Here is a 12,072-nt window from a genome sequence, read left to right as displayed (position 1 = left end):
TCGGACCCACGGGCCGTGTCCAGAGAGGGCGTGTGGCTCCCTGTGGCTCGGAGCATGTCACTGGCAGAGAGAAGGGCAGACAGTTCCTCTGTTGTCGCCTTCCTGTCTCAGTCAGAGCGAATGCCACAGTGCCCTACCCCCTCTGTCCTCTGGCTCATGTTTCCTGGCCTTGGTGGGCAGCCTCTGCAGGTCTGGCCTGGTTACTGTCCAGGTGCTGGGGTTGCTCCTTGTCACCCGCTGCTGTTGGGGCAGTGGTGGAAGCCACTCTGGGGTGTGGTGACTGCGGGAAGCACACAGGCCATCACTGGGACACTTCTGGCTGAGGCTCGGGTGGCTGGCTGAGGGCCAGGGTCGCGAGCAGGAGAGACTGAGCCAACTAGTCTGGGGCGACATTTGGGTCCCACATGCTGAGAGATCAGAAGGTGCTGCTTGTTGGCCTGTGGTTCATCAGTGGACTGGTTTTCCGGCTCCATCGCTGTGTAACTAACCACACCAACACTCAGCGGTCTCGAATGCCACCTTCTCTCTCAGGGATCTTTGTGCTGCCTGGGCTTGGCTGGGTGGTCCTCGCCTGAGATCTCTCCTGACAGGGCAGCTGGAGGGCCACAGTGTGCACTCCGAGGCTGGCCCTTCATGCTGATGTTGGCTTGGAACTCTGCTGCACCTGACTGATGGGAGCCGTTCCCCGGGACCGCTGTGGGACTTGGCATTCTCACAGCGTGGTGATGCGTTCCGAGAGGGTGATTCCCCCAAGCTAGAGTCCTATGTCCCTTGGAAGTGTAGGAAACCGAGGGTTCTGAAGTTTAAATAGTGGGTCAGGTGATACAGAGGCTGTGGGAGTGATTGTCCTTGACCTGATGCTGTCATAGGATTGTGGGAGATAAGCAAATATGTGTCTTAACACTCAGGCCTGGCACACAGTAGGTGCTCGTGACCTCCACGTTTATTGAGTACTTAATGTGTACAGAATACTGTGTTAGGCTCTTTTTTTTTTCCCACACACGCACACTGCATTTTGTTTTTACAAGAGATAAGTAAACTGACACCAAGCATTGTAAATGGTTGACCACAACAAAAGCAACAACGATTGCAATTACCAAACACGAAACACACTCACACTATGTCATAATATTGACATTCAGTCCAGTAATCCTCCACTGTAACAGCTCCTTTACTTTGCTGTGAAAATTGATTTGTATATTTTTTGCCTCTGAGTCCTTGTGGGATTTTTTTTTTATTCAAACAGAAAGTCACAAAAATTATAATCATCCTCATCAGTTCACTCAGTCCCATGTAATTAATTTTTTTCATCTTGATCTTTTGTTAGCACTTTTATGAATTCATGAGTTTTCCATTAGAGTTCTGAAAATGCTTATTCATTCAGTGCAGCAGTATAGTCAGTTACCAGAAACCTGTACTTGTCAGTCTTTTCTGTGAATTTCTTGAAGGTGAAACCCTTTTATACGAACATTTCTGCAAAAGCGTCAGAGTACACCCAGAACTGTCTGTAAATGACAAAAGACTTAAAACTGACCACAGTTAAAGTTCTGATGAAAGTTCATAATAATGCAATTGACAAGGAAATTTAGTTATTTCTGAGATATACATTTTAAAGTAATAAACTAGAATTATGACTTATAACATTATACCAGAACATATAAGATTTTTAGAAATTTCATGTAGTGTCTGAAACATTTATATTAACATATTTCCATACAAATAACCCAAAGAAAGTTTAGTATTAGTTGTTTTTTATTTGTTTGTTTGATTATACTGCAGGTTCTTATTAGTCATCAATTTTATACACATCAGTGTATACATGTCAATCCCAATCGCCCAATTCAGCACACCACCATCCCCACCCCACCGCAGTTTTCCCCCCTTGGTGTTCATACGTTTGTTCTCTACATCTGTGTCTCAACTTCTGCCCTGCAAACCGGTTCATCTGTACCATTTGTCTAGGTTCCACATACATGCGTTAATATACGATATTTGTTTTCCTCTTTCTGACTTACTTCACTCTGTATGACAGTCTCTAGATCCATCCACGCCTCAACAAATGACTCAATTTCGTTCCTTTTTATGGCTGAGTAATATTGCATTGTATATATGTACCACATCTTTTTTTTTTTTTTTTTTTTTTTTGCGGTCTGAAGACCTCTCACTGTTGTGGCCTCTCCCGTTGCGGAGCACAGGCTCCGGACGCGCAGGCTTAGCGGCCATGGCTCACAGGCACAGCCGCTCCGCCGCATGTGGGATCTTCCCAGACCGGGGCACGAACCCGTGTCCCCTGCATCGGCAGGCGGACTCTCAACCACTGCGCCACCAGGGAAGCCTGTACCACATCTTCTTTATCCATTCGTCTGTCCATGGGCATTTAGGTTGCTTCCATGACCTGGCTATTGTAAATAGTGCTTCAATGAACATTGGGGTGCATGTGTCTTTTTGAATTATGGTTTTCTCTGGGTATATGCCCAGTAGTGGGATTGCTGGATCATATGGTAATTCTATTTTTAGTTTTTTAAGGATCCTCCATACTGTTTTCCATAGCGCCTGTATCAATTTACATTCCCACCAACAGTGCAAGAGGGTTCCCTTTTCTCCACACCCTCTCCAGCATTTGCTATTTGCAGATTTTCTGGTGATGCCCATTCTGACTGGTGTGAGGTGATACCTCATTGTAGTTTTGATTTGCATTTCTCTAATAATTAGTGATGTTGAGCAGCTCTTCATGTGCTTCTTGGCCATCTGTATGTCTTCTTTGGAGAAATGTCTATTTAGGTCTTCTGCCCATTTTTGGATTGGGTTGTTTGTTCCTTTAATATTGAGCTGCATGAGCTGTTTATATATTTTGGATATTAATCCTTTGTCCGTTGATTCGTTTGCAAATATTTTCTCCCATTCTGAGGGTTGTCTTTTCGTCTTGTTTATGGTTTCCTTTGCTGTGCAAAAGCTTTGAAGTTTCATTAGGTCCCGTTTGTTTACTTTTGTTTTTATTTCCATTACTCTAGGAGGTGGATCAAAAAAGATCTTGCTGTGATTTATGTCAAAGAGTGTTCTTCCTATGTTTGCCTCTAAGAGTTTTATAGTATCCGGTCTTACATTTAGGTCTTTAATCCATTTTGAGTTTATTTTTGTGTATGGTGTTAGAGAGTGTTCTAATTTCATTCTTTTACATGTAGCTGTCCAGTTTTCCCAGCACCACTTATTGAAGAGACTGTCTTTTCTCCATTGTATATCCTTGCCTCCTTTGTCATAGATTAGTTGACCATAGGTGTGTGGGTTTACCTCTGGGCTTTCTATCTTGTTCCATTGATCTCTGTTTCTGTTTTTGTGCCAGTACCGTATTGTCTTGATTACTGTAGCTTTGTAGTATAGTCTGAATTTAGGGAGTCTGATACCTCCAGCTCCATTTTTCTTTCTCAAGTTTGCTTTGGCTATTCAGGGTCTTTTGTGTCTCCCTACAAATTTTAAGATTTTTTGTTCTAGTTCCATAAAAAATGTCATTGGCAATTTGATAGGTATTGCATTGAATCTGTAGATTGCTTTGGGTGGTATAGTCATTTTCACAGTATTGATTCTTCCAATCCAAGAACATGGTGTATCTCTCCATCTGTTGGTATCATCTTTAATTTCTTTCATCAGTGTCTTATAGTTTTCCGCATACAGGTCCTTTGTCTCCCTAGGTAGATTTACTCCTAGGTATTTTATTCTTTTTGTTGCAGTGGTAAATGGGAGTGTTTTCTTGATTTCACTTTCAGATTTTTCATCATTAGTGTATAGGAATGCCAGAGATTTCTGTGCATTAATTTTGTATCCTGCAACTTTACCAAATTCATTGATTAGCTCTAGTAGTTTTCTGGTGGCATCTTTAGGATTCTCTATGTATAGTATCATGTCATCTGCAAACAGTGACAGTTTTACTTCTTCTTTTCCATGTGCTAGGCTATTTGAGGGCTACAAGAAGAAATGGGACATTCATGGGCCCTGCCGTCGAGAGGCTAATATCCTAATTGGACTGGAAAGGGGGGCCATGAGAGAGGGCCTATAAGGGTGGAGCTTCCTGTGCTTGAGGACCATGAACTAGAGAGGGAAGGATCCCAGAGCAGTGATGGAATTTAAAGGAAAGATTCACTTCAGCTTCAGTGGGGGCGGGGCGTGTGGGGAGCTGCCTTCCTTTCTTTACCTTTGAATTTCCTGCACAGATTCAGCAAGATAATGTCTGCAAAGATGTTTTAAAATATTCGTTGTTTTTTTTAAATAAATTTATTTATTATTCATTTATTTTTTGGCTGCATTGGGTCTTCAATCCTGCGTGCAGGCTTTCTCTAGTTGCGGCGAGCGGGGGCAAATCTTCGTTGTGGTGTGTGGGCTTCTCATTGCGGTGGCTTCTCTTGTTGCAGAGCACGGGCTCTAGGCACGTGGGCTCAGTAGTTGTGGCTCGCGGGCTCTAGAGCACAGGCTCAGTAGTTGTGGCTCACGGGCTTAGTAACTCCGCCACATGTGGGATTTTCCTGGACCAGGGCTCGAACCTGTGTCCCCTGCATTGGCAGGCGGGTTCTTAAGCACTGCGCCACCCGGGAGGTCCTCCTTGTCTTTAAGGACACTTCTGATACATGGTTAAATGCTCTCCAAATGGGGAGGTTTCCATCAGTGGGACGTAATATTCATGGCCATTCATTCAGCAAACATTTGAATACTATGTGCAAGGTGCTGCGGATTCGAGGGCAAGGAGCAGACGAACAGGCTCAGATAGTAGCATGTGGAGCAGTAACAACCATGGCAAACGCTGTGCGTGTGTGGAGTGTAGGCAGGTGGCCGACCATTCCTTCTGCAGACATGTTTTGGGACCCACTCTTTGAGTCCACACTTACCAGGGCTCTGGATATCCTGAGAGGAGCCACAGGCAGGGCCTTGCCCTGCAGAATCAGCATAGTCTAGAACAGCGGCTCTCAAGGTGTGGGCCCTGGACAACATTCTCTGGTCGCCCCCAGGCCCACTCCTTGAAACACTCTGGGAGTGCCGTCCAGCAGTCTGGGTTCACAAGCCTTCTGGGTGGTTCTGACCCACGTTCCAGTGGGAGGAGCATCAGGCTAGGAGCGTTCTCAGTCCTGCTGCTGCACGTGAGCATCACACGGGAGCCTTCAGAGCACCAGCGCCCTGGCCACACCTGAGACGACAAGGCCAGTCTCTGGGAGGGAGGCACAGGCACCTGTCATTGCTAAAGCTCCCCAGGTGATTGCATTGTGTAGCCACAGTTGAGAAACAGTGGTCTCCATGCCCTTAGACAGATCATCACAGCACAAACGAGTCACCACGGAGGTGTGAATGCACCCCTGCCTGCCGGCCCATAGAAGGACAGGCACCCCAGAGGAGGGGGCTGGCAGGCATCCGACTTCCTATTTGATGAGCTCTTCATTCCCGGTTCCCTTTCTTTTGTCTGGACGTTGCAGTTGCATGGATGTGAGTTGTGATTGGGGAGGTTACTTTAAAATTCATTTAATGCAATCAATTTTTAAAAGTTGAACGCAGCTGGCTTCCCCTAAAAACTTTGTATTTCAATAATGGTTATTACATACCATGAATAATTGACTAATATCAGCTCATTAATATTCTAGTGGGAGAGTACCCCAGGCTAATAAAATTCATTTTAAAATTAGTTTTTTAAAATGTGTTGCCACAGCCCAAGGATGACGGGAAGTTACTCCAGGCAAGAGCAGTTCAGTGAAGTATGAAATTTTATGCTGTTCTGTTCACATAAAATAGTTGTTTGGCTGCTCAGTATCCCTGTTTGATTCTCATTTCCTGTAGGGATGAATTGCCCAGGAAAAGGCCTCCGTTTCAGGGGTGCGCACTACCTGAGCGCTGTTGCCCTGGGAAGCATTACTACATCAAGACTGGGCCAGGGGTGGCTCTGACGTGGGTTCCCCTTGTCCTTCTGGTAGGTAGGACACCTCTGGGAACGTGTCCCCTGTTCCCCCTTTGTCTTTGGGTCCCTCCCAGGGCTTTACACTTGGGCCAGAGTTTTAAAAATTAAATTTTCTACTTTGAGGTCATTGCAGAGAGACCCCGTGTACCCTGTACTCAGTTTCCCCCAGCGGTACTAACGTGCAGCACTGTAGTCCACTGTCACAGCTGGGGTTGCAGACGCCGGCACAGTCGTCACTGCAAGGCCCCTTCATGACGCCCTTTTGTAGCCACCACTTCCCTTCTGCCCCTCTTCCCTAACCCCTGGCGAGCACTGATCTCTTCTCCATCTGTTCTCATGGGGTTCAAGGATAAAACGGGTCTCTGGTTTAATAAAAGATAGACAGTACGTGCGCACATGTAATACAGGGTACACGGGACAAAGGACGACTGGGTACAACGCTAGGATTTGGGGCCATACAGAAAGAAGACTGCCTTGTGAACCGAATTCAGCATCAACTCTTGACTATACCATGTCTTTAGAGGAGGTCTCCCGGTATTGTTAGCATTTGTGTATTAAGGTCAGTTGCCCTGGGTCTGTTCATCACAGTCTACCTTGGTCGCTCTGGCTGTGTTGCTGTAGTGGTAATAACAGGTCAGGTCCACGCCCTCTAAAACGTAGGGGCTGTCTGGTTTGTGCTGTACCCCTTCTTCCTTCGGGATAAGCCCAGGGCCTCCTGGCAGGGGTCCCTGGAGGGTCATCAGGGATCACAAGGTGGAAGTTGGAGATGTAAGTTAATTATTTGGTTTCTCTTCAAATGGATGTTCTGGAAATGATTGCTTGATAGTTCTCTTTTAATCAGGAGAGGCAGATGCTGTGTGGGGGAAGGAGGCCTTACCCCAGCCTTACTCACCCAGCAAAACTCAACCCTGATTGGACTCTGAGAGTTTCCTTATTCATCTGTGTCCCAGAGCAGTTACGTGTGAAGGGAGAGAATCACAAGAGTGAGCCTGGAGGCTCCTGGTCCAGTGCTGTTCAGTACGGTAGCCACCAGCCTCATGTGGCTAGTGAGTGCTTGAAATGGGCCCAGTGTGATGGAGGAACTGAACTGTTAATTGCGTTTAATTTTGATTGTCTTAAATTTAAACAGACACACATGGCTTGTGGCTGCCACATGACAGCATAGACTCCAGGTTACCCACCTTGGGCTATTTAGGTCACTGCACCCCACTCAGTGGGGCTAAAAAAGAATGGCTTGGCCCCGTTGCCCCCAGGACCATCTGGCTACCCCCTTTCCCTACCCGGCGCCCAAACATTTCCAAACCATCAGTTTGAAGGGGAAGCAAATAATTAGCACATCTGTGCCCAGCTGGCCAGTGCCTGGCTCACAGTAGTGCCTACTTGGTACTTCTCTAATAAGCTGGACTTGCACTTCTCTCCAAATTTGCATGCACATTCCTGGGACAAGGATGGGACTTGTTCCCTGCGTACAGTACTGGGTCTCAGAAAGCCATGAAGGTTTTGTTCATGGGTGCTAAGATAGAGCTGTTAGTTTCCTCCTTTGCCAGAGAGCCGCATGGGAAAGCAGTAATTAAGAGTGTGTGTGGGTCCTGGAGTCAGGTTCTTAGGTTGGAATCTGGCGTCTCCACTTTCTGATGGTGTGGCCTTGAACAAGTTAACCTCTGTGCCTCCCTTTCTGTACCTATAAGATGAGGATCATAATAGTATCTCCGTCATCATGGGGTGATGGGGCCGAGTAAATTCAAGCAATGGACTTGGTTCGTAGATTGTAGCCTCCCGTTATGACGAAGCAGGTGATGACTAAGGAGCGTGATAATGAAGATTTTCTGGAAGGGAAATGATTTGAAGGTGTGACTCTTACAAGTGCCCACAAGGGGGCAGCCTAAAATCATGCATGTCCCTGGAACAAACAGCCTTCTGTTAGTAAAGCCTCAAGGCAACATGGCCAGTTTCAAATGTGCTTGGCCCTTTTCCCTCAGTTTTTCTTTCTTTCTTCTGTTTGAACAACACTTTCAGTGGTTCTCAGGCAGTATCTTAGATCTAGAGGGTGACAGGTCATGCTTGATCTGAGGAGTTGATGTGAGTGCTGATGCCAGCATCTGTCCAGGTGGCCTAGGCTTCTCTTTGTAGCTTTTCACACAGAACAAATCCTTATTAATCAAACGCTTAAGGTAGAGACTAGAGCTTGAAAATGTTTAGAGGATCATTGAAGACAAACCTGGTTTTGTCTCCCTGCTCCCCTTCCGCTGACCACATGGCTGCCTTTGAGCTTTGTGTGTGCACCTTGAGGCCTGTGGGGGTGGGGTGTGGCCGGAGCGGGCGACCCAGAGATGCACACCCGCCCTTGGTTCAGGAGCCCCTCCCTCCCTGCAGGGAGACTGAGAGCGCTCTGCAGCCAAGCAGAATGAAGTTAGGGTTCCGCCAGCCAGAAACTGTGGGCTCTTGAAGGTGAGTGGGGTTTAAAAAGGTGCAAGGGATGTGGGGAAAAGGGGTCGGATTGGGGGGGCCAGCATTGATGAGTTGAGAAATTGGGCCTTTAAATTCTTGATGCTGTTCATGTCCTCGGTAGCGTTGTAATGATTGAGAGTTGACAAAACCCAAATGAACTTATTTACAAAACAGAAATAGACTCACAGACATAGAAAACAAACTTATGATAACCAAAAGGGATGGGGGGAGGGATAAATTAGGAGTTTGGGATTAACAGATACATACTACTATACATAAAATAGATAAACAACAAGGACCTACTGTATAGCACAGGGAACTCTACTCAGTATCTTGTAATAACTATAATGGAAAAGAATATGGAACACTATATATATATATATATATATATATATATATATATAAAACTGGGGCTTCCCTGGTGGGGCAGTGGTTGAGATTCCGCCTGCGGATGCAGGGGACACGGGTTCGTGCCCTGGTCCGGGAAGATCCCACATGCTGCGGAGCGGCTGGGCCCGTGAGCCATGGCCGCTGAGCCTGCACGTCCGGAGCCTGTGCTCCGCAACGGGAGAGGCCACAACAATGAGAGGCCCGAGTACCGCAAAAAGAAAAAAACAAAACAAACAAACAAAAAAACTGAATCATTTTGCTGTACACCTGAAACTAACACAGCATTGTATATTAACTATACTTCAGTTTAAACAAAAAAGAAAAAAAAGAGTTGACTAAAAACAAACATGGGGAGTGGCACTTGTAGTCAGGTTTATTTTCCAGGACTTCTCTCTTGAGCTTTAATATGCCTGCTGCATAATCCAGGCTGCAAAATTAGATGCTCATGGGGAATCGTGACAAACCATTGTTTATCACGTCCGTCCTCATCTGCATTCCTGCTGCCTGCACTGCGGTCCAAGCCTCCAGGTCCCTCTCCTGGGCAGTGGCAGGAACATCCCTAAAAGGGGCACAGCTCACTGTGGCAGCGAGGCACACTATGAAGTCAGCTGGGACACTACCATGGAGGAGGGCCCAGGCGCTGGGAAGGTGAATCCACTTGTAGTAACACTAAAGCCGATTTCTCCAGAATGTGGTCCTTGGCCATTATATAAGTAATACTCATGAATGACCAGTTGTGACCAAGTGCAATAAATTATTTTTAATCCTAAAACTGCCATGAAGGTCATTTAATCTTTGATTCAGAAAGCACTTTAGGGTCCTGTAGAAGATGGGTGGCGATGCGGAGCTCCTGGGATGTTTCCCGGACTTGGGGGGAATTGCTATTTGTTCCATTTTATTTGTTGTGGATATTTAAGTAACAAGTAAGTAAGTCCCCTACATACGAACCTTCAAGTTGCGAACTTTCAAAGTTGTGAATGTGCGTTCCATCAGCGTCAGGTGTGAGTGAAATTGCAGCTTGCCCTCCATCTCCTATTGCTGACGATCCTTCAGCTCTACCATCTCCCACCTCCTCTCCCTCCTCCAGTCAGTAACTCTTCCTGCCTCTTCACTCGATGCCAGCCCCTGTATGCCAGCTGTTGTACCATACTGCTGTACTTTCCAAGGGACTGTACTGTAAGATTAAAAGTTTTCTTTATTTTTTGTGTTTGTTTTTTATGTATTATTTGTGTGAAAAGTATTATAAACCTGTTACAGTATGGTACTATATAGCCGATTGTGTTAGTTGGGTACCTAGGCTAACTTTGTCGGACTTACGAACAAATTGGACTTACGAACGTGCTCTCGGAACAGAACTCGTTCGTATGTAGGGGACTTACTGTAAACAGGAGTACGTTATATTCCTTCTTTGTGATTCTAAAATGCTAAGATTGACATGGGAGCAAACTTAGCGGAAACGAAATCAAACTTGAGTGTTATATTTTCTGTGTTCACCCGAGGAGCTCATACATGTCCCTCAGCAGTTGGCTGCTTCCAGAAAGTCAGATGTTCACTGTCTGTGTAATGATCGTGTCTACTTTTGTGCTTCTGCCTTCCCCTGGGAGCCGGACGGGGGGAGGCCCAGTGGGCTTTTCTGCACGTTGCCAGACCTGTCACTTATTGTGCCTTCTGACCCCTGTGAGGCCAGGAGGCCTGGGGACGGAGGACTAGGGAGAGGGTTGGTTCTCTGGGGCTGGCATTGGGCCACTACCAGCCCAGCTTGGTGGGGGAGTGTGGCAGCCGCGGCTACTGCTCCTCGGGTCTCAGGATCAGGCCGTGTGTGTGGTACGGAGCACTGCTGTTGGATGATGTGTGCGTGTGGCCAGACCCAGGGTGCAGGCCAAGGGGGTCCCTGACACTCAGCGGACAGGGAGAGTGAAGTCTTTCATCATGTTTTCTCTCTTGTAGGCATGGATGGATTTTTAAAATCTGATGAGAGACAACGACTAGCTAAAGAAAGACGAGAAGAAAGAGAAAAATGTCTTGGTAAGTTGTGCACTTTGGCTGTTTAGGTCTAAGGGAGTGGAGATGTGATGATGTCTTTTCTCAAGACCCTTAGAAATTTGTGACTGAATGGGAAGAGAACTGGGACAGTTGCTAGGTGAACGTGGAAAACTGGGAGCAAACCCGCACTGCCACTGGCCCGTTCACAGTTGTTATATAATTCTCAGGACAGTTGATTTACTCACTGAGCGTGCGTTGAACCTCTGTTACTGGCACTGTGCTAGAGCTGTGGGTAGGATGCTGGAGAACGAGACAGTCACCGCCCCCGCCCGCTCAGGCGGCCTCTCCCCAGGGCAGCTAGAAGGGCCATCCTCGGGGGAATGGAGGAAATCGGCACCGAAGGCCATTTCTTTTTTTTTTTACATCTTTATTGGAGTATAATTGCTTTACAGTGGTGTGTTAGTTTCTGCTTTATAACAAAGTGAATCAGCTATACGTATACAGATATCCCCATATCCCCTCCCTCTTGCATCTCCCTCCCTCCCACCTTCCCTGTCCCACCCCTCTAGGCGGTCACAAAGCACCGAGCTGATCTCCCTGTGCTATGCGCGAAGGCCATTTCTGTGTTAGGACAGTGAACCCATTGAGAAAGGCTGTCGTACCTCTTGCAGGCTATGGACAGATTCGTCCAACCTGTTCCCCACAGGGTGCCACGAGGTAGGTGGAGTGGCTTCCCCAGGGCACTGAGACAGATGAGGAGCTTTCGAATCCTACTCCTTGAGCGCCCCCTGCTGGTAGGCTCATACATTGCGTCCTCCAGGGAACCCTTGCCTGCCTGGCCAGGTGGAGTTAAGGCCCTTAGTAAATGTCTCAGGAAGGAGGCCGGCCGATCCTGTTTATCGTCTTCTGTTTACCCTCACCCAGCTCAGCGTCTGGTGCGTGCACAGCTAACGTGTCCCCGAGTGAAGATACCCTGATAGCTCTCATTTCTCACTCCTGCGTGTGGCCTAGCCACTGGGACGAGTCTGACTTGATGGCAATGACAGGCAGAGCTCCCACATGCAGGGGCAGTGACTGTCCACTTTCCGTGCATTGTTTCATTCGGTCTCCACAACACTGTGATGTTGCACATGCAACATCTCCACTTCACAGAGGAGGAAACTGAGGCAGAGAAATGGCGTAGTTAATATGTGCAGGGTCACCCAGCTAGTGGTGGAGGCGCCAGAACGCTTCATCTCAGTCACTTCAGCCTACGATCTCACCAGGCTCTTTTTTGGGGGTCACTCTTACTTCTGCGTTTTTGGTATTAATCCAAATGGTGT

General features: G+C 47.1%; 1 protein-coding gene across 1 annotated transcript in view; it reads left to right on the top strand.

The window, feature by feature from the left end:
- Positions 1-12,072, top strand: part of MAP7D2 (MAP7 domain containing 2) — a 109,931-nt gene that overhangs the window by 42,679 nt on the left and 55,180 nt on the right. Inside the window, exon 2 of the mRNA XM_082609985.1 lies at positions 10,715-10,792. Within this exon, the coding sequence (XP_082466111.1) occupies positions 10,715-10,792 (78 nt within the window). The remainder of the gene's footprint in view (positions 1-10,714; positions 10,793-12,072) is intronic.

Source organism: Mesoplodon mirus (genome assembly GCF_964341445.2).
Source record: "Mesoplodon mirus genome assembly, chromosome: X".
In the NCBI taxonomy this organism is placed as follows: domain Eukaryota; kingdom Metazoa; phylum Chordata; class Mammalia; order Artiodactyla; family Ziphiidae; genus Mesoplodon; species Mesoplodon mirus.
Note: the sequence above shows the minus strand (reverse complement) of the source record. Positions and strands in the feature narration are given on the sequence as shown.